Source organism: Perissodus microlepis, chromosome 15, assembly GCF_051167445.1.
Source record: "Perissodus microlepis isolate ML-2025 ecotype Zambia chromosome 15, ASM5116744v1, whole genome shotgun sequence".
Taxonomy (NCBI): Eukaryota; Metazoa; Chordata; class Actinopteri; order Cichliformes; family Cichlidae; genus Perissodus; species Perissodus microlepis.
The window spans coordinates 17310682-17338344 of NC_140475.1; the positions used below are offsets into that span (position 1 = coordinate 17310682).

Below are 27663 nucleotides of genomic sequence, written 5' to 3' on the forward strand. Positions count from 1 at the left end.
GTCATTTTCCACAGTTTGTTTTTCAGTTTTTACTTCATAGTGGTTATCTCTTTTATTTTGAAGGCGCCAGCCGGAACTTCCGCACCTAACTCGCTGTCGCTTGCAGTCATTTCCCTAAACGCTGCTGGTCGTTAGCCTCTGAGCTGAAAGCCGCGGTTCATATCAGCGCAACAGGGCTGTCTGTGAACTCGGAGCTTGGACTTTAAGCGGTTCGTGACAGCCCTATTTAACACTTGACTTTACACTTTTACCCACGCATGACGCCACGAGGGGACTCGGTGGGGTCGGCCTGAAAACTTTCCCCTGCCATTGGTGTTTCTGAAGGAACAGGTAATACTATTTTTCACGTGTTTACATACGTTTTGAAGCAGAGGACGTCCAGGACTGCTCACAGACTCCCCGCTGTCCCTCAGATTTATTGTTGCGGGGTCAAATATCAATGCAACAAGTAGTGCGCCTGTAGTAGAAAGCGCATAAAATACAGATAACATAAATAACAGGTGGCCAGAATAAACTCCAGCAAGAAATCACTACATAGGCTTTTAAGGACTTTAGCTGACCAGTGTATTTTAAAAATAACCATTCATAGATCTTAACTGGATGTAATCGATCTTTGAAAAGCTTCTTTAAAAGTTTAAGGTCGTATGGATATGATTTAACTGCAAGGAGGCTATTAATACGCAAACTATCTTACTAGTTCCTTTATCGTTTAAGGTCTGTTAGCCTCCAGTGTATTCTTGGATCATTAGGGCTGTAGGGTCTCTCGTTTCTGTATTTTGCGTGCACTTTTGTGGAGAATCAGTGTTTTCCATTTAAACAAGTCTAATGTGAACACAAGGCCACTTCAAGAAGCACTTATCACTGTGTAAACAAGAGGCTGCTATCGGCCAGCTGTCTGCTCTGCTAGGGTCAAGCTCACAGGAAGAATTTCCTTTCCTTTGTGCACATCATACAAGATATGTAGTTATTTCCAGGGTCGTCTATTTAAACAGTTAGCTCTGGTGCTAATAGGTCAGTTATACTTATCTGGTCCATGGCACAGCAGGTAAGAAGTGAAGCTTAAGATTGTGTGATCTTATTTTTACAGATGATTTGGTGTCATTTTTCTTCCCTTAAGCTTTTTTTTAAATTCATTTATTTTAGCTTTGGTCTGGCAAATATAACAAGCTTTTATCTCTAGTATTTAATCTTTCAATTTTGACAGCTGAACAGCTTTACTTTGACTCCAGCCTGGGTGAGGAAAATGAGGAAATTTTACTTCAGCACACAATTTCAGATAATATGATAATAAGTGCAGTCATTAGTTGTGGCCCTGACTTGTCTCAAGATGTAGACTATGAAATATTAGCAATTAAATTAATATGAGGCCAGTGTGCACTGACTCGACCTAGAGAGAAGTGGTGTTTTATTATCGACTTTTTGAGTTACAGAAGTTGTTCAGGGGAGATGATCAGAGCTCTCCTCTCACACTTTATGAGACTTTTTTGAAGAAGCAACACTTATTTGCAGTGATGATCACTTCTACGACAGGAATTAACATGCCAGATTTATATAAGTAGAGATCTGTGACCACAGGAACAACTCTAGTCTTGTTTGTCCTTGGATTCTAATTGTTGTTATTCTGTTTCTGTCATGATTGATTGTGCATCCTGTATCACCTGTAGCCACGATTTAAATGTCTCTGAAGTACTCCATGTTCCTTGTGTCTGAATAGAGCTATACAAACAAATGTGACTCTGTTTTTGCTGTTTAGCATGAGGGAAGCATAGGTTTAAAATTAAGGATGCATCAGTTGTGAATTTCTGGGTGGAATACTGATGCTTAAAACAGCAATTTGGTAGATAACTGAAGCAGAACAATACCTTTTTTTCCTGTCTATTTTTCCCTTGAATATTAACGTTTTGTGCCAGGAAAACAAATCAGCATAAACAGAGAAGTACTGACCACTAACACAGGTAGATGACACATTTGTGGGAATGCTTATTTCAGTCAGTAATGCTATTATCTGCTCATACAATTGTCTTAATGCCTAATAATTAGAGTACAGATTAGTATTTCCTATTTCCATTTCATTACGGACCCTAAAATGCCAATAGGATATAACAATACAGCTAATACCGACTATTACAGTGCAGTTCCTTCAAATTAGTTGAAGGAAATAACTACAGCCACTCAGGAAATGTATCACTTATTACTTCTATTGGAACAGATCTTCAGGTATATTTCTACTTTTTTGTTGTTGATCTTTCTGGAATTGTCAGGCAGGTAAAGTTAGTACTGCTTTTGTCTTGGATTACACTAAATTCAGAGGTCTCCCTTTGTATCTATTAAATCCATGTTGAATAATTGCTGATTATGTTGTACAAATAAGCCTGGAAGATTCAAATGTATTGCATTCTGGATTAATTTAAAGTGTACAGGGAGACTAAGTAATTGAGTTAATTAATGTTTAACTGAGCAAGTGGTGCAAAGAAGCCTCAAATTATGCATTCTAATTGTTGCCGACTGAAGTGTTTAATTTTCTTCTGAAAGGTATTTGCATATCGTCTGAGACAGAACACTTCCCTGGTGCATTTCAGTGAAATATTTTGCACGTTCTCTGGCACTATCCTACACCAACATCCCCACATATTTGCCGTGTGCAGTAAGGCAGGACTGTTTTTGCAAAGGCCATTTTTGCCTGATTTTTAGGGAGGCTGTAAGGTTTTAGGATAAGGGAACGACACGGCCTTGAGATTTTGTTTATTCTGGCTAATAATTGGGAACGGATAGTGTTGTTGCTAGTTTAGATTGATTTGACTTTTTTAACGCACGTGTATTTCTATGAGGATTTATAACTATGTAATCTTGAGTCATGTGGGGAAAAAGTACACCTTCTGTGTGTAACTGTAACGTTTTATGTGCAAGAATATAATAAAAATAATCTCGTCCTCAGCAAAAGACGGGTAAATCCGTCTCAGCTGTACAACAACATATGACATACTACACAGTGTCTTTTTTTATGATACAAAAATTAAGCCAGAATACAAGTAGTAAGTAGCAGCCAGATGCACTTGATTCAAATGCCCGGGATTACCTGATCAACAAGCAGGGCAGGCGTAAGCACCTCCTATAAAAGCAAAACTTTTGGCAGTTTGCTGGTCTGGATTTTTCAGGTGTGCATTAGAACAACGCCAAACAGGAAAGACAACAGCCATGAGCCTGAAGAAACAACTGTTGTTGCCCATCAATCTGGAAAGGGTTACTCTAGATGTCAGTAAATATTGACAGGAAAAAGCCTCTTACCTTTCTGAATAACAGCACAACTTAGGTTTCCTGAGTTGCATCTGAACAAACCACAATACTTGCAAAGACTTGTAGAGAAAGTGGAGATGTTTGGCTATAATTCACTGCACCACGGTTGGAGAAAACGAAACACGGCATGTAAGCAGAAAAAGTATGGTAATGGATGGGTGATGATTTGGGCTTGTTTCACAGCCAAAGGGCCTGGGCTCTAAGTATACCAAAGTATTCTACAGTCAAGTGTGAGACCATCTGTCTGTCCACTAAAGCTTTACCCAAATTGGATCAGACAACGGGACAATGATCACCATCATTTATCAGACTTCATCAGTTTCTCATGTCATGCAGAAAACAGTTACGTATAAGATATTGAATCATGGGCTGCATTTAGTGTTTTCACACACTGTTTCTGCATTTTTGGTTTAATTGTTGTTAAATAAATACACTAATAAGTAAGTTTTCTTAATGTCCTGATCGATTACACGTTAAAATTGAAAGAAGGTATGCTTTCTTTTCCACATGATGCATAGTCTCTGAGGTTTCTGTCTGTATAATCCACCACACGACGTCATTTTTGGTGAGATATCCTTAGCTGTCCTAATGCACTGCAAATGAAAAATATTTATATTCTTTATATTAATCTTTTATTTATCAAGATGAAAGAGAGACCTGACCAAGAGGGCCAGCATTCACACTTCTTTAATTGTTTTTGTTGTAAAAATAGAGAAAAGAAGTAGAATAAGTTCCAAACTAGTCAAGATTAGTAATGCAGCGGTAACCGCTCCCTCAGTCACTCACTATGGGTGCTGTGGAATTATTTGGTTAAGATACCTTTAGATTAAAACAACATCCATTGCTTAATAAATACTTGCTTCAGTTGGACACAAGTGCTTTTCATTTGAGGATGTTTTTTCTCTGACATTTAGAGGACTAAAGCAAACAGCACCCCATCAAATTGGTTTTTAAACCCACAAAGACATGAAAGTGAGGTTTTAGAGATGGCCATAAATCTGCTTCATCATTCGACAAAGATCTTTAAAATTTGAAACCCTTTGTTTTCATGATGCAACGGGTTTTTGTCCTGGCGTCACTGTCACTTTGTAACAGAATTAGCTGGAGACGCAGAAATGGTACTAAGAATCCTTTAGTAAGATTTCCCAACTGCTTGACTTGAAATTTAAAGCCTTATAACCATGTGAGCTGATAGTAGGGGCAGCAAGATGCGCAGGGAGGTTTTCTCCCACAATAAGTTGCCAGCTTCTAGAGAGTGTAACAGTGAGGAAGTCTGAAGGCAAGGTCAAAGCTTCAAAGGAAACAAAAACTCTTCCACATCTGCTTTTAGCCAGAATTGGTAATTAAAGAAGAAAAACCTTGCCGCAATCTCTTTTAATGTGACTCATCTGTTTTGGGAGGAACATTCACCATCTACAGACACAAGGTCACAAGAATCACTGTGAGACTAGTTGAAGAAGACAACTAGTCCTCCTTCTCCTGCTCTGTTCTTCTTTAATGCTTTCACCAGCACACATTCCTCAAATTACAGGTAATCAGATGCCGACTCACTCGTTATTGATTTATAGGTTTTTGTGATCCATTGGTCTACTTTTAATCATATATCATTCCCCAAGTATTAAGGAGAAACAGATGAGCTGGCAACCAGTGCATTTAAACCTCAGACATTGGCTCATAGGCTTTGATTTTCGGTCATTCAGGAAAGGAAAGGATTATAAACCCATAGAAGAATCAATTATCTGTCATCAGCTAAGGAGTGGATCATTTATCAAACCAGATATGTTTATAAAAAAACATTCAGTTCGTTGTGTGTCGAGGCTAATTTGGGAGCAAGTGTTTGCCTCAGTTATTGTAAACATCTCCAAATATACTCAAAGTACATATGGCACATTTTTGCATTTAGTTTTTATGAAAATGCAAATTGGTTTTAAGGCAAATTCACCTTCGAATCCGTTGCAGTAACTGATGTTTTTTAGACACCCAAGGGCAGCGAAAACAAGCTGTGCCCATATGGAAAAGAAATAGTAAAAACTTATATGTGATTACTCATGAAAGTGGCCACTTTCATGAGTAAATCATATAAGGCTTACATGATTTACTCATGAAAGTGGCCACTTTCTCATTACTTTCATATATTGTTTTAGTAAGTATCCAAAACATACAAGTTTCATTATATAATTTTTCAAGGGATCTTATATCTGTTTTCACTCTTGTATGCTTTTCATACAAGTTTCACACAAGACAGATACAAACTTTATAAGATTTATATATATCTTTTCCATATGGGTGGGAACAACAAATATACTGATATGTTCTGTTAAACAGTTGCTTATTTACACGTTCTCTGCAGAAGGAAAAAGTTTGGATTTATTTGAGCAACATGATTTTATCTTTTGTCTATTTTTGTTGTTTAGTTTCGCTTTCGGTATTTGCTCTATTCATCATATATTGTAATTTATCTGTTTGTTTGGAGCCAACTGAACTGATGCCTCAAAATCCACTCGGAGCAAGTACTGAGCTGAATCACTTGGGATTGCAAAATCTAGTCCTATTAAGTACCGTATTTTCCGGACTACAAAGCGCACCCGAATATTAGCCGCACAAGCTAAAATCAGGGGAAAATCCTGTTTTGTACATCTATTAGCCGCACCTGACTAAAAGCCGCAGGTGTTTCAATGTTGACTTATCATATGTAAGAGAATATGCACAAAGCGAATTGTCAGGAAAGAGATGGCTGTTTGGAGACACATCACTTTTATTAATATTTTGAAAAACAAGTTATGGGTACATATTTGCATAACTTTTTAGGTATATGTACAAGTAGCGGTAATTACAAGTACGAAACATGTACTGTGCTTCATAAATGAGTAACAAATGTAGTACATAACAATAACCTACAGCACACCAGAAAAATAGATTCGGCCTACCTTTTAGGCTCAGGTGCAGCGACACGGCTTTAACAAGAAGAAAAGTCAGTCATTCACCACCATCTTTCTCTTCTTCCTGCGCACTAAAACCACCAAAGTCCTCTTCTCCAGGGTCGGATACGAACAGGCTCAGGGTGGCTTCGTCATCCACTCTCCGCTTCTCTCCTTCGTTGTCACTTTCAAAACCAAAGAAATCCTCGTTGTCAGTGTCAGAGTCCAACACCCTCAGAAGGGCCGTGGCGGTGTCCTCCTCTCCATCATGCAGCAGTCCAGCCCTTCGAAATCCGTTGGTGATAGTGGATGTTTTCACACTTTTCCACGCTGTCAGAATCCACTGGTGGAGTTGGGCATAACTTGCTTTTTGCAAGTTTATCGCCGCTCATCATCCACGCCTCCCTCTGAACGCGTAGCGCTACTTTGAAGTTTGTTTTTCGTGCTACTTCGTACGGCACTACGTTGCCTGGCGGACGGACATGTGACCAACATACCACTCTTGAACCCCAATACTGTGTGTCTGATCACATGCCCTTCTGCCAGGCAACGTAGTGCCGTACAACAGCGGAACAAACAAAACAAATCGTCTTACGATATCACAAAAATCATGGACAATCCATAGAAAAGCCGCACCTGACTAAAAGCCGCAGGGTTCAAAGCTTGTGCAAAAAGTAGCGGCTTATAGCCCGACAATTACGGTAATCTTCCTGTTTTAAAAAATAGAATAGAATAGAATTCAACTTTATTGTCATTGCACATGTCGCATGTACAAGGCAACGAAATGCAGTTTGCATCCATCCAGAAGTGCTTTAGCCACGATATAGATATATTACAAATATATATTAGCAATAATATAGATATGTGAGTATATTACAGAAATGGGTCTATTATGGTATGTTATAGGGCTGGGCTATATCATACCGTTCACGGTAATACCGGTGTAATTTTGGGCAACGATAGGAAAATGAAATATCGCGATAGAATATGGGTAAAACGTGCGTGCGCAGTGCCTATGTTTACATACGCACATGGCGGTGACGCAGAATGAGAAGAGCGAAAGCGGATCGTTAAATGAAACGGATGAACCAGAACTGGTTTGTAAAAATGCTGCAACTTCAGTGGTGTGGAACTGGTTTAGCTTTCGTCCATCATATACGCAACAAAGCACTATTTTTGGTAGAGCATGCTAGCGGGCCGTCGTCATTACCGCGTTGTTTGGAAAATACGGCACACTTAAAATCAATCCTTTGATTTTTCTGAAAATCGACAGTGGCCCTTATAATCCCGTGTGCCTTATGTATGAATTCTGGTTGTGTTTACTGACCTCGAAACGATTTTATGTACACGGCGCTTGAAAATCTGTCAAATGTTTTAGTACGACTTTGCTAAGCTACAAAGCCGAACCGCTTGATGGATTGTCGGAGCATTATGGCTACCGTAGTCAGGCGCCTCGCGGAGTGATATGTACTGTGCTTCAACATAATATTACCGTATTGTGTGTATAACCTCTTTTTAAGTTTTGCGGATATTATACATGGTTATGCTGAGGATATGTCGGCCAGTTTCCACTGGAAATGCCTTTTGGTTAAACTGTCAGCAAGGAATTTGCATTTGCACTGTTAAATTTTTATATAACTTTAATGCACATAAAAAACAGCTGCTTGTTTAAGTGAAAATACATTGATGGGGTTTTTTGCACAAATAAAGTTGTGGAGTTGTAAAGTATTTTGTCTAGTGTCAATTATATTGTTATCGCAAATTTTTAAATGTATATCGTGATAAATATTTTTGTCCATATCGCCCTGCTCTAGTATGTTATAATGTACACGGTATGAAGTATGTTATGAATATGCTATAACTATAAGTATGTACAGGATATAAATATGAAAAACTATACAGAAATATGAGATATGCAAGTTATAAACAGTTGTAGAATTAAAAATTATTGTATTGTACAGAATGATTATTTACACAGAATTATACAGTAGTGCAGTTAAGATAAGTGAGATATGTGGATAATTTCTACAGGGGCTATATAAAGTGCTAGTGGTTGTGAGTGGTGGTTCAGTCCATGTTATTATTGTGTGTATGAGGGTACAGTTGTCCAGTGTGTGTGTAGGTGGTTGTGGGTGTTTGTATCTCCAGTCCATGTGTTTAATGTGAGTCAGATGTCAGGAAGCAGAGTTCAGGAGTCTGACAGCTGTGGGGAAGAAGCTGTTCCGGTACCTGGTGGTCTTAGTCCGGAGGCTCCTGTAGCGCCTCCCAGAGGGCAGGAGGGTGAAGAGTCCATGTGCAATATGGTAATATTACCATATTGTGTGAGTATAACCTCTTTTTAAGTTTTGTGGATATTATACATGGTTATGCTGAGGATATGTCGGCCAATTTCCACTGGAAATGCCTTTTGGTTAAACTGTCAGCAAGGAGTTTGCATTTCCACTGTTACATTTTTATATAACTTTAATGCACATAACAAACAGCTGCTTGTTTAAGTGAAAATACATTGATGGGGTTTTTTGCACAAATAAAGTTGTGGAGTTGTAAAGTATTTTGTCTAGTGTCAATTATATCGTCAGTTATATCATTATCGCAAATTTTCAAATGTATATCGTGATAAATATTTTTGGTCATATCGCCCTGCTCTACTGATGAAAATATTATTTTGTGTTTCCCTGCCTTCATTTTTCATTATGTTTTCACAGCTGTAAGAACAGCATTTGCAGGCATGGTTGAATTTCATGTCATAAAAAGGAGAATTCACCTTGGTTTCTTTCAAACTGTCCCAAATAATTAATGGGCACTTATGACAGTCCATTTACTGCCATTTCTTTAGCAGTGCTCATTTTACTTGCAGCAGAAGCCTCCAACTATCGAGTTTGTTACTCTTCTCTGATATTTACTGAGATTAATGGAGGCGTTTTTCCTGGATAAGTAATGACTTACAGGTGTGGGCTTTATGCCACAAAGGTAGAGACACTGTGTACCAGCGACTGAAGACAGACTCCTGCCATTCAGGAATGATTAACTGCTGGATTTGATTCATCAGATGTCGTAAGAGTAAACCAACGTGTCCTTGGGCTGCACTGTGGTGCGTTACTGTGCACTCGCACTGCATTTATTGATCTTTCAGGTGTTTCTGTCCACAGGGCATCATAAATCACAATTTCTTTTTCCTTTCACCATTTTTGGTAGATACTGCAGGTGTTTTGAAGAAGTAAGTGAAATTGTAGCGTCTACTGATCGTTAGAGCTGACAGCATGCAGTTTGACTTGTAGCGGCTCATGTTGCATGTGCACATATCATCAATGGGGGTGCAAAAAGAGAGTTCTGTCAAAATACGGAGACACAATCTGTTTTCTAAAGGTTTTACTGATGCTGTAAGGAATTTAGTGACTCAAAAATGCAAAATCTCTAGTAATGCCTCTAAAAGAAAGCTACTTCTGGCTGCTCCTTTATTTAGGAAGGATCACTGCAGCAGTTAGCTGTAAGTTTTTACACTTGATTCCCTTCCTGATGCAACCCAAAGGATTTACGTCCCCTCCTGATTGAACACATGGCGATCTTTCAACTGTTAGGTAAAAGTGTAAACCACTAGGGCTGTTCGATATAACGATATATATCGGATGGCGATATAAAAACATCTATCGTTTCATTTTACGCTATCGTTTGTTTCGTGGTGTCGCAAAATAAACTGTTTACGACAATATTTTTTCATTGTTCTGATGGTCACTGTAGTGGCTATATTAATTTCTTAAAGTTCTCTCTTTCTCTTATATGTAATATAACCACACTACTGACGGACAAGCGCCTGTTTTTATGCGTTGTCATTAGCAACAGCGACGGTAACACCTTCGCGTGTCCGCTTATTTATGTTCCACATAAACCTTTCACAATAAAGCTCAAGATCCTGTTGAGACTTTTCAAAATAAACTGAATCACGTGAAAGAGCAGATTATTTACGGATGAGAATTAAAAAAGAGCCGGCAGGTGCTAAAAAAAATAGGCCTTTGACTCAAACGTTAGAACAGGCTTTTCCCCGCAGCACGCCGTGTAATAAATACTCACAAAGAAAACGGCGGCTGTTACAACTTATGTCTAAAAATGTATAGTTTCATGCATCGGTTAAAACACTCGAATCCGGGTAAAGGACGCGCAGCTGGAAACACTTCACGCAAGTCGAGCTGCCCGAGATTCACAGAATTTACAGAAAATGTTAAATTTTTGTGATTTATATCGTTATCGGGATGATAGAATTCTTATATCGGGATATGAGATTTTGGTCATATCGCACAGCCCTATAAACCACTACACTGTGCAAAAGTAAGCTTCCGCTGAAGAGTGTGTGGGCTCACTCCTAGAGATGGGGCGAGGGGCTCACACAGTTAAGAAGGGTTCAATTTTGCACCAGTTCCAGTGATTCAGGAATTTTACTAGAATTCCTCCTATGTACATGCCACGTATGTGCAGTGTTTTGGAGAAATCTATACACACTGTAGCTTCTCTTTCTCTCTTTGTGGAGTGGGAGTGGTAGGCTTAGCTGGGACTACTGCTCCCACTCTTTTCGTTCTTTTTGATTCTACTTTTTTCCTTTTTTCTGTAAACTGATTGTACTCAGATATTATCAGGGGAGCTAAGTATGAAGTTTTACCAAAGTTTAAAAGAAGAGATTGTAAATGAAATATATTTATTTCATCTACAATCGCAGGTCATGCCGTGTATTTCAGTATATCAACCTGTCCCTTCTTCTTTCTTGTCCAGGTGGAAAGCTCTGCTGCTTTTTACTGATGAAAAACCCATGGCAGGACTGAGAAGGAATAGTGAACATCCCTCCTACCCTGTCTTACACTCCTCTCCTGTAACCTCCATCTTCTGGACTGTTTCACGAGGATATTCAGTTATGCCGAGCAGAAAGCAAAGTAAAATCCATTTCTCAGCTTTGACCATGTGAGCTCTGAGGTAGCTCTCCTAGCTCTGTTGTTTTTTGGCGACGCTTTCCAGTTGCCGGTAATGTAGTAATTCAAGTGATATTAGAAGCGTTTGGTGTCATGATGGCCGCTGCCTCCTCGCCTGAGAAGCTTCTGCAGCTCCAGGAGATCGACTCCAGCCGAGCTGGTAGCTGCATTCTCTCCCCGATCCTCGGCTCTTCTTCTCCTGGTCTGTCCCATGAAACAAGCCAGCCCATCTGTATCCGCTCACCATATACCGACCTCGGCCATGACTTCACCACCATACCTTTTTACAGTCCAACTATCTTCAGCTATGGTGGTCCGAGCATTTCCGAATGCTCCTCTGTCCATCAGTCTCTGAGCGCCTCTTTATTTTGGCCCAGCCACAGCCGTGTGGGGACGCCCATTACGCTGCACTGCCCCCAGGGTCGATCCCAGCAAGGCCAGTCAGCCCAGACTCCGTGGGACAGTGTTATAACAACCAGGTAGGACTGGGCGCAACACCTTGACTACGCTGTGCTCTTTAATTAGTAGTTGGCCAGCTAACGATTATTCAATAAGTACTTAACCTGTTATTTATTGAACAGCTGTTTTTAGTAACCTTTTTTTCCATTTTTTTCTTTTTCAACTAAAGCTACAGCAAGCTAAAAATAATCATCTGTAATCACATTACTGATTCAGTGATTTATTACTGTGTATTACTTTTAATCAACTGTTTTGCATACTTAATCTACATGTTTTTGTCTTGGGAAGAAATCATGACTCAAAACTGTCTGTTAGCAAGAGTGTGAGGAGGCACTCCCAGGAGAGCGAGGAGAGCATGGCGTCTTCAGGTGGGAAGGCAGATCTCCACTACTGTGCTGTGTGTCATGACTATGCTTCAGGCTACCACTATGGAGTCTGGTCGTGTGAGGGGTGTAAGGCCTTCTTCAAGAGGAGCATCCAAGGTGAGACAAAACATACGTACGGTTCGAACAATTGCTTGAAATCCTTGAAAATGCTTGAATTTTAATATTGACTTTTCAAGGTTTGAAAAGTGCTTGAATTTCAAATGTGGTGCTTAAAAGTGCTTGAAATTGTATTTCATTCACAACAAATAACTGTCTGACCGAATGGTTTTCTTATCAGATAGAGAAATAAAATGAGTCGCAAAGTTGAAAAGCAAATTTTCTCAGTTGGATGCCTGTTTATTTAAGGGAGATGAATAATACATTATAATTGTACCTAATAATATCACAGATGATAGATTAAATAAATAGATTTTAAGTAGATGCTTGTGCATTCTGAAAGTCTTATATGTTGAATTGAACTGAGTATGTCATCTGTTTAAAGCCTCTCCCAGTCAGTGCTGCTCTCCATGCCTGTCTCGTACATGGTGTTATTAGCACAAACACTTTAAAGGTGATAATTTATGACTTTAACAATAATACAGACAGCAATGTTATTAAACAACTTACAGTTGGTTTTATTGGGAATTAACTTTTAACCTGTTAGGCCCCCAGGGGCTTTCTGCTTGAAAATGAAATGACCAAAATAAATGGAGTATTTCTCTGCAATTACAAAGTCTGTGTAAACAATCTTGGTAAAAAAATAAAGCTAACACTTGTGAGACGTCATCAGAGGTGTAAATATTACTGCAGATTGATTGGTAGAGCAGATATTCATGCACTACTTAAAACTGTGTCACTGTTGCAAAGTCCTGATTGCTTCTCTCAAGTTTAAAGATGTACAACTTTGCTCTCGTTGGTTGGTGTTTCACACCACTTCTGTTTTATTTTGTACTTTTTTGTGCTTTTCTGCGCTTTTCTTCACCAGTTTCATATTAATGTCGACGTAACTCCTTTGCGCGTACCCATCCAAATGTTATGTTTATGCCTTACTGACTTATTAGTAAAGAATAAACTAATAAGTCCTCTAGGATATAACCTTACACCCTAGATCTTGGTGGTTTTTGGATGCTCCTGTTTTAATAGTTGGTAGCGCTGACACTGAGTCACTACAGCGCACTTTTTGTGCAGTATTAGCAAGTCTGCGCAGAGCTCCACATGCGTAAATGATCTGATGTCCTCCTGCTGACCTTTGTCTAATGGCTTTGACTCATCCCTGCTGGACCTCGTGGCTCTGTTAGTGGATGTTTTGTGGATAGTGGTCACTATAATTCCCATCTTTATATCTATAATATTTCAGTACTAGTTCTGCTCTTTTATTCCCATGCTTAATAAAGTTGATAATATTCCACGTTCAAGTAGGAATTTGTGACATCCACACTGTTCTCACACAGGCCACAAAACAGCTGGACAAAGAGTAGTTTCCCTGACTTTCATGTGTTTTGTGATGGTTTTATCTACCCATCCAAAACGTCATTTTCCCAAACAGCCTTCTTTGGCTCATAGCTGTGTCCTACATGGTATAATTGCTCCCATCTCTATTTGGGGGAGACACGCTGGAGCTATTATCACTTCAGTACGAAGCTTTTCTGGTTGTCACCTGGAGGATGCTACTGATGCTTATTAGGGAAAACTTTGTGCACTTAAACGTCCAGTTTCCCAGAGCTTTTTGTACTCGCTGCCTGACAGATTGCCTAGTCAGAGGCTTGCCTGGAACAAATCCATATCCTGTGGTGTCAAGTCATTAACTTCCCATTATAATCAAAATTTATTTCATAATGATAATTTGAAGCTAAAAACTTGTATGTTGCCAATTTAAGCTTTATTTTACAGCTGTTTTGACATTATCTTGTATTACACAGCACTTTGAGCTTTTGAACAAATATATTCAAAACTAGACCATTTAACCATTGTTATACATTAAGGCAAACCAGTATGCGTATAGCATGCTAAACTGGATTTAGATGGTAATTTTGGATCACAGTTGACATTTTTCTGAAAATACCACTGTTCAAACATTATGTCTGCCTATGCAAATTAAGTCTTTGAGCAAAATGGCCAGGGTACAGAGAGAGGGCTTGAACTGACCACAAAAGACTGCTTGTCATCAATGATTTTTGCTGGAAGTTGCACAAGCTGGAAATTCTCAGTCTGCCTGTCTGTTGTGCAGGGATGCAACTTTGCATTGTCTTTTTCTTCATACAACTCATTTTTCATTTTTTCTATCCAACTTTTTATTTTTGTCTCAATGTCTCCCTCTTTTTTTGTTTTAGGACACAATGACTATATCTGCCCGGCAACCAATCAGTGCACTATTGACAAGAACCGCCGCAAGAGCTGCCAGGCATGTCGCCTTCGCAAATGCTATGAAGTTGGCATGACCAAATGTGGTTAGTATGATTATATGTATACATTGTTTCATATTTCTACTAGTTCCGATAGAAGTTTTTGCATTTTGTTTTTCTGAATCCAGCCAACAGTAGCTTGATGTTCTGATTATTACCTAAATAACTTGGTCATGTGATAATGTTTGATTTATTTTATCTGAAATTTAAAAAAGAAACAAAAAAAGACAATTTGGACCTGCTAGGCTGGCAGTATGAGTTGGAATGTTTGATTGAAAGTGAACCCAGGATCAAAGGGGAGGATATTGATTTTGGGACTCATCAAATAATTTCGCACACTTGGAAAGAACGTGCTTGGAAGATAATGATGTAGCGTTTTATTACAGCACATGAATATGTCAAATATGAACAGTCCACAGCAAAAACAGCTAATTTAATTCACATATTAATATGGTTCCAGCACTTTTACTTTAGCTTTTTTTCTACATATGAGAAATGTGATCTGACTCTAAAAGCCACCAGTGGCTCTGTTAATCATTTCCACATAAAACAAATCTTTTCAACATCTGTTTGCAGTAAATAGGATTCCCATAACCTAAATTTGGATTTCAGTTTATTCCGACATTTTGTTTTTCCAAGTAGGAACTACATGGTGCCAGATCTTGTAGCCTGTTCAGTAATTTTTTGTCTGTAACTGATGGACTTGCTGCTTGCCATTTTTGCCTTTTGCTTTACCCTTCTTAACCCCCCCAAAATTGCAAGCATATATAGAAAACAACAGCAAAATTGAACAGATATGGACAGTCTGGAACATGGGTAAAAATTGGCTATAATTTAATGCTTGCCTTGTTACTCACAGGTATTCGAAAGGAGCGTGGAAACTGCAGGAACTCGCAGGCAAGGCGGCTAACCCGTCAATCCTCACAGGGCAAAACAGCTGAATCAAAGGGCATAACTGGACCAGCTGAAGGTTCATTAAATGAGCCCAAAAAACCTGCACTGACCCCAGAGCAGCTAATTGAGCGGATATTGGAGGCGGAGCCGCCAGAGATCTACCTCATGAAGGACGCAAAGAGGCCGCTGACCGAAGCAAGCGTCATGATGTTGCTCACTAACCTGGCAGATAAAGAGCTGGTTCACATGATTAGCTGGGCCAAGAAGATTCCAGGTATTTGTTTTTGTGATATTTCTAAAAAAATTAGATGAATTTATATAATTAAAAAAAAATATTTATCTTCTTCAGGTTATTCAGGTCAACAAAAAAATCTAAATGAAAGTTACATAGCAATGTGGCAACACCACTTAATTAATGGTTCAAGCCAGAGTGCTGACACAAATAAGTGTTTCGCCAACAGAGCAATTCATGTCATGAATAAATAAAGTGTAGTATACACTGATGAAGAAAATATACACTTCTTTTTGTAATTTTTAGGTGACATCATTGTGATTGATTGTGAGTCTCCTATTCAACCAAATCCCAAAGATGTTCTGTTGGCTTAAGATCTGGTGACTGAGGAGGCCATATGAGTACAGTGAGGTCATCGTCATGATCAAGAAACCAGTTTGAGATGATTTGAGCTTTGTGATGGTGTGTTTGCTTGCTGCAAGCAGCCATGAGATGACGTTGTAGTTAGTACATTATAGTTTCGGTTATGAAGGAATATAAATGGTCAGCCACAAGACTCGGGTAGGTGGTGGCATTTAAACAGTGCTCAGTTGGTACTAAGAAGCCCAAACTTGTACCATTACACCAACCTGAACCTTTGATAGAAGGCAGGATGGATCCGTACGTTCATGTTGTTTACACCAAATTCTGGCTCTGGCATCTAAAGCTTTGACCAGGAAAAGTTTTTCCGGTCTTTTCTTGTCCGTTATCTTGTGCGAACTTTAATCTTGGCCTCCTGTTTTTAGCTGACAAGAGTGGAACACAGTGAGCTGCTGTAGTCCATCTGCTTCAGGGACATATTGCGGATTCAGAGATGCTCTTTTACATATCTTGATTGTAACATGTGTGATTGTAACAGTTGCTGCTGACGTCTTGTCAGATCACAATGTATTTTCTCTCTTTCAGACTATTTAGACTAGACTAGTCTGGCACCAACAACCATGCCATGTTCAATCACTTACATAACCTTTTTTCCCCATTCTGATTTTTGGTTTGAACTCTCGCAAGTTGACTTCCATACTTTCTTAAAAGCACTGAGTTGCTACCATTTGAAAGCTGATAAGAGTCAATATTTGCACTTGACAAAATAGCTGGTGAGTATATAGCACAACACACACAGTAACAAAGTTGCCACAAAATCATTAATCGTTAGTTCTCATTTACAACATTTTGATTAGTTGAATCTTGTATTAGATGAAAGCTTTTCTATATAAAACAAGGGCATTTCAAAGTGCTCCTGAAGCAGCTGTTATTATGTCTAGTTTTCATGTTTGCTTGAGTTGAGAAATGCAATTAGTTTGAGATTATACAAAGAGTCTTTCTACAACATCAGTAAAAATTGCTTTAATGATAACAGATCTAGGTATTTTATTCTTCTCGCTGAGCAGTTCACTGTCTCAAGACAGCTAATGATGTGTTTGTGGCTTGGCACATTTGTCTCTGCTTTATTTAGCGTTTGAGCCTGTAAAACACAGCAGCAGTGATGGAACTGGGGTCCGTTCTTCGTACCTCGCTTACTACATCCAAGATCAAATGACACATCCAAGATCAAATTATCGCGCCAACTTTGAGCTCGCTATTCCGGTTCTCCGAACACACCTGTTGTTGACGATTAGTACAGCTGGATGAAGTAATGTGAGATCACTGGGTGGCTTAAAAGGGGCTACGCATCGATAGTAGAAACATTGATCGGCAGCCCTTTGATTGGTCGGCGAAAATGTTGAAGGAGCGCGCTCAGTATTTTTCGGCAGCAGAGCAAGAACTCTTGATTGAGGGATTTCAGGAGTTTCAGAGTTTAATTAAAACGCAAGGGAACACTGCAAAGGCTGCAAAGCAAGGAGAGGGGGCTGGCAGAAAGTTGCTGACAAATTAAACTCGTAAGTAATTTAATAATAATAATAATAATAATAATAATAATAATAATAATAATAATAATAATAATAATGGATTGGATTTATATAGCACTTTTCAAGGCACCCAAAGCGCTTTACAATGCCACTATTCATTCACTCTCACATTCATACACTGGTGGAGGCAAGCTACGGTTGTAGCCACAGCTGCCCTGGGGCAGACTGACAGAAGCGAGGCTGCCATGTCGCGCCATCGGCCCCTCTGGCCAACACCAGCAGGCGGTAGGGTAAATTTATTATATTATATTATAGTACATTATATCATATTATATTATATTATATCATATTATATTACATTATATCCTCTTTCACATTAGAGCCACAACAGGACCCACTAGAACATGGGAACAAGTAAAAGTGAAATATAAGAATATTCTACAGAATGGTAATATTTATCACTTATATTGCTTTTAGTCTCTTGAAAAGAGACCCTGAAATAATCTGTTTGTTTATAACAGCAACCAAGAAAAGGGCAGAGCAAAAAAAGACAGGTGGTGGTCCTGCACCCCCTCGTCAACAAGTTGGTTAAGTAAATAATACCCTCACGGGAAAATCGATATCTCTCTATGAGCACACTGTCGTGCTGAGCTAAAGGATCCTGTCTATCCCGCAATATACGCTGAATTCTGAAAACTCTCCTTATCAATCTTGCACCTTCCGCAATGGGTTGCTCGCGTACAAACGGACAGGACATGACTGCGACAGACTTCCCAAATCCACCTTCGCTTTTATAGCCGTGGTCTCTCATCTTGATTACACGAAGTAATTTACTATTACTACTGTAAAATATGAATTACATCTGAAATAATCAAATACATGAAATAGAATGATTAATAGTACATTTCCCTTTTTTTAGGAAATGACCTGTATGTATCTGTATGAAATCAATAAAAGAATCAAATACTGCATTATCTTTAGTTACATTGATAATATTTATTTATGGAAAAACAGTGGAAAAATATCGCTGTTGCTTTCGTATAAATGAAGCGGACATACCTGAGTGGCCGCTATCTAATCCTGTTTACATAAAGTAAGCCTGCTCCCAAGCAGGTTTAGGCTTACGGATCTGTTGCTATGACAGCAAGTCCCGGATGAGCTTCGGAGAACCGAACGATCCAAGATCACGCGAAATCGTCAACAATCAAATCCAGCTAACTTACTTAGCGAGGTACGAAGAACGGACCCCTGGAGTCTGGCAGCGAGCTGTGACATAACAATGTATCACAAAGGGTGGATTTCTGTATCTTTATTGGCCTTGTTAATTAATTCTGACTGCTTGTGGCATGTGGTGAATTTAACCAATTTAAGCCTGAAAAAGTGAAGTAAATCATTACAGCAAAGAACCATTTAATTTCAAGCTAAAGGGAATTGTCTGGATGCTCATTGTTGTCGTAGCCTGTGACAGCGGTACAGACCATACAAGTCTGTGGTTTTTCTGTTGCCTGTTCAGGATTTAGCACTGAGCACTTTATTAGGAATGTGTGTTCATATGTATGCACAAATGATCATATTGAACGTGAGAGTAGCAGTAAAATAATCTTTGTAACTTTGATTCTGACATGATTGTTGGTGCAAGTCTATGACTCTGTGGTGGCTTCTGCTATCTTTTATGGTGTGGTCTGCTGGGGCGGCAGCATCTCTGCCGGGGACAGGAAGAGACTGAACAGGCTGATCCGAAGGGCCAGCTCTGTTGTAGGATGCCCTCTGGACCCAGTGGAGGTGGTGAGTGACAGGAGAATGGTGGCTAAGCTGTCATCACTGTTGGACAACATCTCCCACCCCATGCAGCAGACTGTGACAGCACTGAGCAGCTCCTTCAGTGGGAGACTGCGGCACCCACGGTGTGGGACGGAGAGATTTCGCAGGTCTTTCCTCCCCACTGCTGTCAGACTCCACAATAAAGACTTTAACTGATCAAACACACACATCCACACATGTGCAATAACACTAAGTACAATAATCTTTTCTGGCATCGTTGTATTTTTTACTCAGTTGTATATAACATTTGTATTCTATTTTTATCTTATTGTATATTTTATTCTACTGTATATAGTATTTTATTTTATTCTATTCTGTACAGTTGTGTACTGTATTTATTCTTATTGTATTCTAATTTTTGCTTCATAACTTTTGCACTGTCCACTTCCTGCTGTGACAAAACAAATTTCCCACGTGTGGGACTAATAAAGGTTATCTTATCTTATCTTATCTTATTTAGTTTACTTGGCGTTTTGCAAAAAGTAATTTAAAGAGTGACAGATCTTGTCAAAGCTCACAGAAAGCTTACGGTAACTTTACACCAGGGGTAGGCAACCTTTCTGATGACGAGTGCCATTTAAAATTTCCTCAGAAGTCAGTGTGCCATATGTGTGCCTCGGGTCTCCCCTCCTGCCTCCCCTTTCTCTCATCCACCTGCTGGCCTCCACCACTTGCTAATGTTACTGAATCTGAGGAAGCACCACCACAGCCACCACCAAACAACTGAGTTATTTTTATACACCGACCAGCATCTGGCCAATCCACCACCTTTCATTGTTTATACCGTTACAAAGAAAAAAAAAGTCACCGGGCCACCGAGCAAATGCCCAGTATGCCCGATGGCCAGTCCAGCTATGGTCGTGCCATCAGTTAATCCTTCGCGTGCCAACTGTGGCACGCGTGCCTAGGGTTGCTGACCCTTGCTTTACACCATCAGAAGACAACTTTCATTCGCTAGGTGATCACATCGGTGGTCACCCAGTGGGAGGGAACCTCCATCTATCCATCCATTTTCTACTGCTTATCTGAGGCAGGGTCGCAGGGGCAGCAGCCTAAGCAGATGAGCCCTGACCTTCCTCCCTGGCCACCTCCTCCAGCTTTTTCTGGGGGAACACAAAGGCAGCATTCCCAGGCCAGCTGAGAGATCTAATTTCTTCAGCGTATCCCAGGTCTGCCCCGGGGCCTTCTCCTTGTGGGACATGGCTGGAACGCCTCAACCAGGAGGAACCCAGGAAGTGTCCTTGTCAGATGCCTGAAACACCTCCGCTGGCTCCTTTTGATGTGGAGGTGTAGCAACTCTACTCTGAGCCCCTCCTGGATCGGTAATTAGTGACAAAGGGCAGCCCTGGCAGGCCCTGGCACTGTTTGTCCATCGGGAAAAACTCCAGTGTACAGGCAACAAGCCGAGGGGATACTAAGATACCGACCCCAACCCACCGCCTTTCAGCAAGGGCTACTCCAGACTGAGACACAGTCAAGGCCTGTCTCCAGGACACTGGTTCCTGTTTTTTGGGTCTTTTTCATTTATCTAACTCTTAGTAAATTTAATAGCTCTCTTTGTCTATTGTTTTTTGTTTACACAGAGTGTCTACAACAAGCTACTGACATGTTAGCTTTGAGTATCGGTCAGTTCTTACAATTGAGACAAAAAATGAAAAAGCAACATTTTGTAATTATGTTGTGATTATTAAAATTATCTGCAATTATATATTTGTAAATTGACAAATAATTGCTCATCATAATTCCATTTTTATCCACCCTGAAAACTGTTTGCTGAGACGGTGCCGTGTTTTTGTTTTACTTTGTTGGTTCGTTAATCAGTATCAAGTCTCACATTGCTCTTAATGGCACTGCCTGTAAAAAGGTGGTCTTTTTTGCTTGTTTTAGATTTTATTTTATTGTTGTTGTTTTTTTTTGTTTGTTTTTTTGTTTTGGATATTTTTAGGTCAGCATTCTGTCTTTATAGACAATGAGATGGAAAAATGCTTCCAACCAAGTTGTTTACCTCCTGTTTTTCTTCATGCTGCTGCCTAGTTGCTCATTAGACTCGTTAAAGACCGATATTCAGGTTTCTGTGATATGCTTCATCTGCTCACAGCTATGTACTTTATGATTACATCCTTTTCTCAGGGTTTGTGGAGCTTAGTCTCGTAGACCAGGTCCATCTGTTGGAGTGCTGCTGGCTGGAGGTGTTGATGATTGGACTGATGTGGAGGTCAGTGGACCATCCAGGAAAACTCATCTTCTGCCCTGACCTCAGCCTGAGCAGGTACCACCTCCTAAACCTTGTTTCACTCGCCTGATTAGAGGCACTTGCTTCTAAAAAGAGTTATTAGTGGTTCCCAGTGTACTTACACACAATATCTTATGATAATACACCAAACCTCTGTATGTTTGTTTCTGTGTCTGTCAACTCCTCCTAGACCATCAGGGCTTGAGCAACCAAATCTGGCTCCTCAGGCTCCTAAAGGTTCTTAGCTACATCGCATATTACGATGGCAACATGTTGCCTAGCAACCACCTAGCAATAGGCTACAACAACCCATTTTTAGCATTTAAGAACCCAAAACACCTATTCTGGGGGTTTTTTTGGTGATCTTTTCTGCCAGGTGAGAGACATCACTAATGTTACTCTCCTTCCTCTTGTGTAAAGTGCTTTCTTGCTCTTCTTCAGAGTTAAAACAGCAGATCATCTTTTACTTCTTGGTGGGAGTTACATCTGTGTTATGTCTAGCTAATTTGTGGAGGTAAAAATCAAGAGTGCGATGCAATTAAACAACATTTTTGTCTTTTTAGAGAAGAAGGAAACTGCGTCCAGGGCTTTGTGGAGATCTTTGACATGCTGATAGCTGCCACAACCAGGGTGAGAGAGCTCAAGCTGCAGAGGGAGGAGTACATCTGCCTCAAGGTCATGATCCTCCTCAACTCCAGTGAGTGAGCATGTTTGTGTGGGCGGACATGAGGTCCTCTCTCAGTGTCATGTGCTGCATGTGCATAAGTGAGACTGAGACTGTTTGTTTGTCTCCAGAACATGAACCCACAATGGGGTGTTAGATTGGTATCTCAGCATGTAATCTTGTGAGCCTACACATGGTAAGCATGTCCATAAACCCAATAACTAGCATTGAAGACCCCTGTTGGGAACACTGTGTAGTTTCAGTCTGTGCTATGAGGACTCAGAGGTTCTGCTAAAGTAGCTAGAGTAGCAGGTGGTACATAAGTGAAGATGAACACGGTCAAGGCCTCTCTGGTGAGATCATTAATGTTTTCTTTTTAATTGCCTCCACAAGCGAAGTCAGACTTTTGTCTGACTTTGCCGACTACAGAGCCGTTTCACCTTCAGCCCCAGAATATAAAAAATCAAAAACGAATGTTATTAAAAGTTTGTTTTTATTAAATCAGAGCTGACTAAAATGGCCAAGACTACAGAATATGGTTTAGATTCAAGTAAGAGCATTTACTGTCACATAGAAGAAAACCACATGATTACTTGTGGGACCTAGTCACCCTAAATACATTTAAGATGATCAGATCCCAACAAACTAAATGTGAGGCATGGTGTGTTTTTGTGTAAGAAGCAGTGGCGGAGCGTGGGGGTGGCTTACTGGCCTTAAGCCCGGGTTGTTTTTTCAGAAGCCCGGGGTTTTTTGGAGTGTAATTTTTTTCATAGTTAGATGCCTGGCTGACAACTGTATAAAAGAAAAACTACACACAATATTCAAAGCACATAGTGCACACTGTGGGAATTTATGACTGTGCGTAAATCCCCCCTAATATTGGTATGGTACTAAGCGACTGAGCGAGGGGGCGGGGGGAGCTGCAGCCTGTGAGTGCGCTGTTAGAGAAGCGCAGCCAGACAGACAGAGGAGAACTGAAGTTTGACCAGGTACCAAAGCAAATCATTCGTACTGTACAAATAATGTAAATATGACGGTGTATCACGAGAGATTGATATCAAACTGATCACTTGACCCATATTACGTTACTTGCTCTTCGAGTGAATCAACAAATGGCGAAATGAAAAGCCGAACAACAACAATGCTGTTTCTTTAGAGAGTCTTAGCTTACATGTATGTCCAGCCCCCGTGACGCCGCCTTCGTCTGGTCCAGCCCCGCCTTCGTCTTCGTCTGGTCCAGCTCCGCCTTCGTCTTCGTCTGGTCCAGCCTCGCCTTCGTCTGGTCCAGCTCCGCCTTCGTCTTCGTCTGGTCCAGCCTCGCCTTCGTCTGGTCCAGCCTTGCCTTCGTCTGGTCCAGCCTCGCCTTCGTCTTCGTCTGGTCCTGCCTCGCCTGCCACACCGCCGTCAGAGCCAGCTCGACCTGTTCCGCCTCGCCTCTGCCGGCCGTTTTCCAGGCCTCTAAGTTGGCATCATGGCCGTCGGGGACGGCCTCCGGAAAGAGTTCGTCGCCGCCGCTGGCATTGCGGCCGACCTCCAGACCTGCTCAGTGGCCGCCACTGCCTTCCAAGCGGTCGGCCTCCTGATTGGTTTTGCCGGCGTTGCCGTGTGCACGGTCGGCCTCCAGAACTGTTTGCCCGTCGCTGCCGTTGCCGTGTGCACGGTCGGCCCCCTGGACTTTTCGTGGACTCATGGTTTGACCTGGTCTAGTTTTGTTTTGTGTATCTGGACTCTTGCTCCTTGTTTTTTGTTTGGTTTCTGTCCCTCCGCCCGCCCTGGCCTGGTGCTTTGTTTTGTTGTGCTTTTTTTTTTTTTTTTGTTTAGGGCTGTCGGGAGCCAGCCCTTGGAGGGGGGGGGTACTGTCACGGTTCTGGGTCCGTTGGACCCAGTATTTTGAGTTTATTATATTTTGGTTTTATTCTGCTTCATGTATTGTTTGAGTTCCATGTATGTATTCCATGTTATTTTGTCTCTCAGTGTCGAGTCTGCGTTCTTGTTTAGTAATTCATGTTTCCTGTTTTATTGTGAAAGTCTTTGTCTTATGTTAGTGTGTGCAGCTTGGTTCCCCCCGTCTCGTTAGCCCTGATCTCTCCCAGCTGTGTCTCCCTTCTGTTGCCCATTCCCTCATTACTACCCTGTGTATATAAGCCCTGTGTTTTCCCGTGCTCAGTGTCGCGTCGTACCCTCAGATTATGCCTGTGTGTTTTTTGGTTTCTGTATTCACTTCACGTTTGGTTTTCATGTCAGCAATAAAGCTGAGGTTTTGATTTACAATTCTGTGTTCGAGTCCTGCGCTTGGATCCTCCTCTCCGCCTGCCCGCACACAGAGCCCTGACATGTATAATCTGTTGACTGTAAGTAATTGTGACAATATCAGGAATAAAAGAGCATGTTTATGCACGTTTTTGTGTTTTAGCACCCTGACTTTAGTTCAGGAGATGAGGCTTGAGGTGAGTAGGAAGAGGATTAGGTGACAGAGGAGAGGAGAGATGATGTTTAGTGTTCACATATAGTTTAAAAAGAACTATTTGTGACCTTTAAAATGAATTTATAATGCATGCTATGTATGTGTCCACTCATTCATTTTATTTGTTTTTTTTTGGGGGGGGGGTTGGTAGTTGTGCATCCATACAAGAGCACGCTGCTTTTGGAGCTCAACATTTGTTTTGTAAAAGGAATGAGTAGGTGTTTGCAAACTATAGTAAAGGCATTATGTTAAGTTGTTGTTAAGAAGTTCAACGTCTGGCATAGTTTAAAAGGAAAAAAAGGAGTTTACTTGATTAGTCAGTGGTTTGGGAGAGCAACCAGTTAAACCACATACCCTACCACTAAGAAACACCTGTGAGTACTGTCACGTTTTTTTGTATGCAGTAAAACTGAGGTGTGTCATCCAGATCTTTGCACTGACAGACAGACAGAGAGAGATCAACAAATGCATGGAGTTGAAGATCATACTACCTTTTTTTAGTCAATTTAAAGCCAGTCCCTCTGACATCTGCTAATTCAATACCATGAAAGCCCCTGGCCCAGACCAGAGCCCCTGTGTCACTTATTAACTCTCAAACAGTGGAAAACCCCATGGTGATGTTTTGTGGATAATCTTTTTGTAGTACTGGAAAAAACTAAAACCAAAGTAGATCAGAATGTTCCAAAAACAGATTTAAAGTTCTGCTGCCAGAGATAAAAAGCAGAGAGATTCTAACCAAGCAAATGTTTAGACGAGATTTTAATGACCCTCAAAATGAAAACTACTCCTTAAAGAAGGAGACAGGGCACGTGGGGCAGTCCAGTGTGTACAGACATGGCACCATCTGTTAGACACTGTTCTGTACTCTACAAATATTTGAACAAACTGTACGGTCGATGCTTTGGCAGGATGTTTCTAAATGTTTGAGCATGTCAGGCCTTTTCAAGCTGCATTTGCAAGCACAACAAGTGTTTATTTAGTGTTGAACAAAACATGGGGATTTTTCTTCTTCTTCTGCTACCAGAAAGTTTCACAGTAGGAAAAGGGGTGCAAAATAAAATCATTTTTTTCCCCCTGGCTCATAATGCACCTCTGGGCGCAGACTACATGCGTAAGCACCTTTTGATCCATTTATAGTTGAAGCAAAGAGTCGATGTTACCTTACCAGAAGTCTTTTGCTTCTGTCCTTTGTATTTTATGCCAAAGTAAATTAAAAAAAAAAAAAAAAAACACTTAAAAAATATTTGTATTTATAACACCTGGTTACTCTCCTTTGAGGGAAGGCCAGTGGTTGTTTTCGGGGGTGTTAAATCTTTTGTATGCATTTTAAATAAATTGTGGATGAATTCCATTTAGCTGGTTCAGTCTGATGTTACTGGTGGTGTTGCACACGCTGGTTCTCTGGGTCATCTGTCCTTTTCCTGCTGTGACCGAATCAAGATGTCTGCATGAAAAATCCAGTTATGCTTTTACACAGTTTATAAAGGCACTTCTGATGAATAAACTCTTTCTTTACAACTACTTCTTTAAGAAAGATCTCAAAATGTTTTATTTACTTTAGCTTCAAACATTAAACTCCTATATTGATATCTGTAATATAGTCTTTACTGTGTAGACACACTTAAAGTGTATTTCTTCCCATTTTCTTTGCCAGACATGTGCCTCAGTTCCTCAGACGGCAGCGAGGACCTGCAGAGCCGGCCCAAGCTGCTGCGCCTCCTGGACGCTGTGACGGACGCTCTGGTGTTTGCCATCAGCAAAACCGGCCTCACCTTCCGGCAGCAGTACACCCGCCTGGCTCACCTGCTCATGCTGCTTTCACATATCCGTCATGTCAGGTAACAGGACCCAACATCATGCTATTAAAACCTGGATATTTAAAAAAAAAAAAAAAAAAAAAAAAAAAAAAAGGGAGACAGATCTGTAAATGAATTTATTTTACAGCTCAGATTTATTCAAAGCCCTGCAGTGTTATGAAACACATTCATCTGACTAGATTGTTCCCATCAAAAGTCATTACGTTAACCTCTCGCCCAACTTTGTTTTCAATGTGCAGTAACAAAGGCATGGACCACCTCCACTGCATGAAAGTGAAGAACATAGTGCCTCTCTACGACCTGTTGCTGGAGATGTTGGATGCCCACATCATGCACAGCTCTCGTCTGCCTCACCAGCCTCCTCAGCAGGAGGAGGATCAGAGTGAGGCTCCTGCCCCGCCGCACAGCTCTGCAAGCGGACCTTCAAATACCTGGACTCCTGGAGGTGAACCCCAGTAGTCAGATCAGAATTCCGATGCAAAAGAATTTTCACTGCTTTGCACAAAACTAGTTCACGGGAATGATGAGTATCTTCACAGGAATGAGAGCTGGATTCTCTGATCTGTCACTGGTGAATCTTTGACACGCTGCGCACAGTTTCTGGTGAACTTTCAATATCTTCAAAGTTAACCGCATGGAGCACAGATCACGCTTCCAGGATTCTTTGCTTTGCCACTATATTGGCAAAAGACTAAAGCGAAACAGGAACAAACTGTCAAACCTGGTCACTCAGCTGTACTCGGATATGTGACAGGACCATTAAATCAGTCAGTCAACCAATGAAAATGTGTTTTCTTCAACAAATCTCAGTTTGTGTTTCAACTTTGTGTGTGTGGATGTTTTAATGCTTAAGTGTCTTTTCTATACACATAGACTTTAATGTCGAGGCTGCAACAAAAGACTGTCGTTACTGATTATTGCTGATTACTTAATCAGTTTATTGTTGGGTCTATGCAGTAAAACACTTACGATTTCCCCACAGACCAGGGTCACGCCTTCATCTGCTAAGTTTTGTCCATCCCACAGTTGCAAATGAAAATTTATTTAATCGATGAATTTCAAAAATCCATTGATTTTTATTCTTATATTTATTTTGAACATGTAGATGCATGAATAATAATAAAAATGCAGTTTGTACCCATGTTTAGACAATTATGAATTATGACACATACATAAGATAATACTTTATATCCTCGTGTAAGGGATTCAAATTTCATCAAGACTGCAGTATATCATCACTAGGGATGGGTACCGGTATC

General features: G+C 40.5%; 1 protein-coding gene across 2 annotated transcripts; it reads left to right on the plus strand.

The window, feature by feature from the left end:
* Positions 1–98: 98 nt before the first annotated feature.
* esr2a (estrogen receptor 2a) lies at positions 99–27541 on the plus strand. Of its 2 annotated transcripts, none has more exons than XM_084952136.1 (9): positions 99–330; positions 10974–11646; positions 11942–12108; positions 14322–14438; positions 15253–15561; positions 21357–21495; positions 22023–22156; positions 26242–26425; positions 26644–27541. In XM_084952136.1, the coding sequence occupies exons 2-9, from the start codon at positions 11261–11263 to the stop codon at positions 26861–26863; spliced, it is 1656 nt and encodes a 551-aa protein (XP_084808262.1). In that variant the 5' UTR covers positions 99–330; positions 10974–11260; the 3' UTR covers positions 26864–27541. The 2 variants fall into 2 exon arrangements, with proteins under 2 accessions (XP_084808262.1, XP_084808261.1); XM_084952135.1 differs by having other exon boundaries at positions 100–330; positions 11915–12108.
* The last annotated feature ends 122 nt before the right edge of the window (positions 27542–27663 follow it).

Coding starts and splice junctions, on each gene's coding strand:
- esr2a (XM_084952135.1), top strand. CDS start 11,261: ATGATGGCCGCTGCCTCCTCGCCTGAGAAGCTTCTGCAGCTCCAGGAG. Junction 12,109..14,321: donor CTTCAAGAGGAGCATCCAAG/GTGAGACAAAAC, acceptor TTTTTGTTTTAG/GACACAATGACTATATCTGC. Junction 14,439..15,252: donor AGTTGGCATGACCAAATGTG/GTTAGTATGATT, acceptor TGTTACTCACAG/GTATTCGAAAGGAGCGTGGA.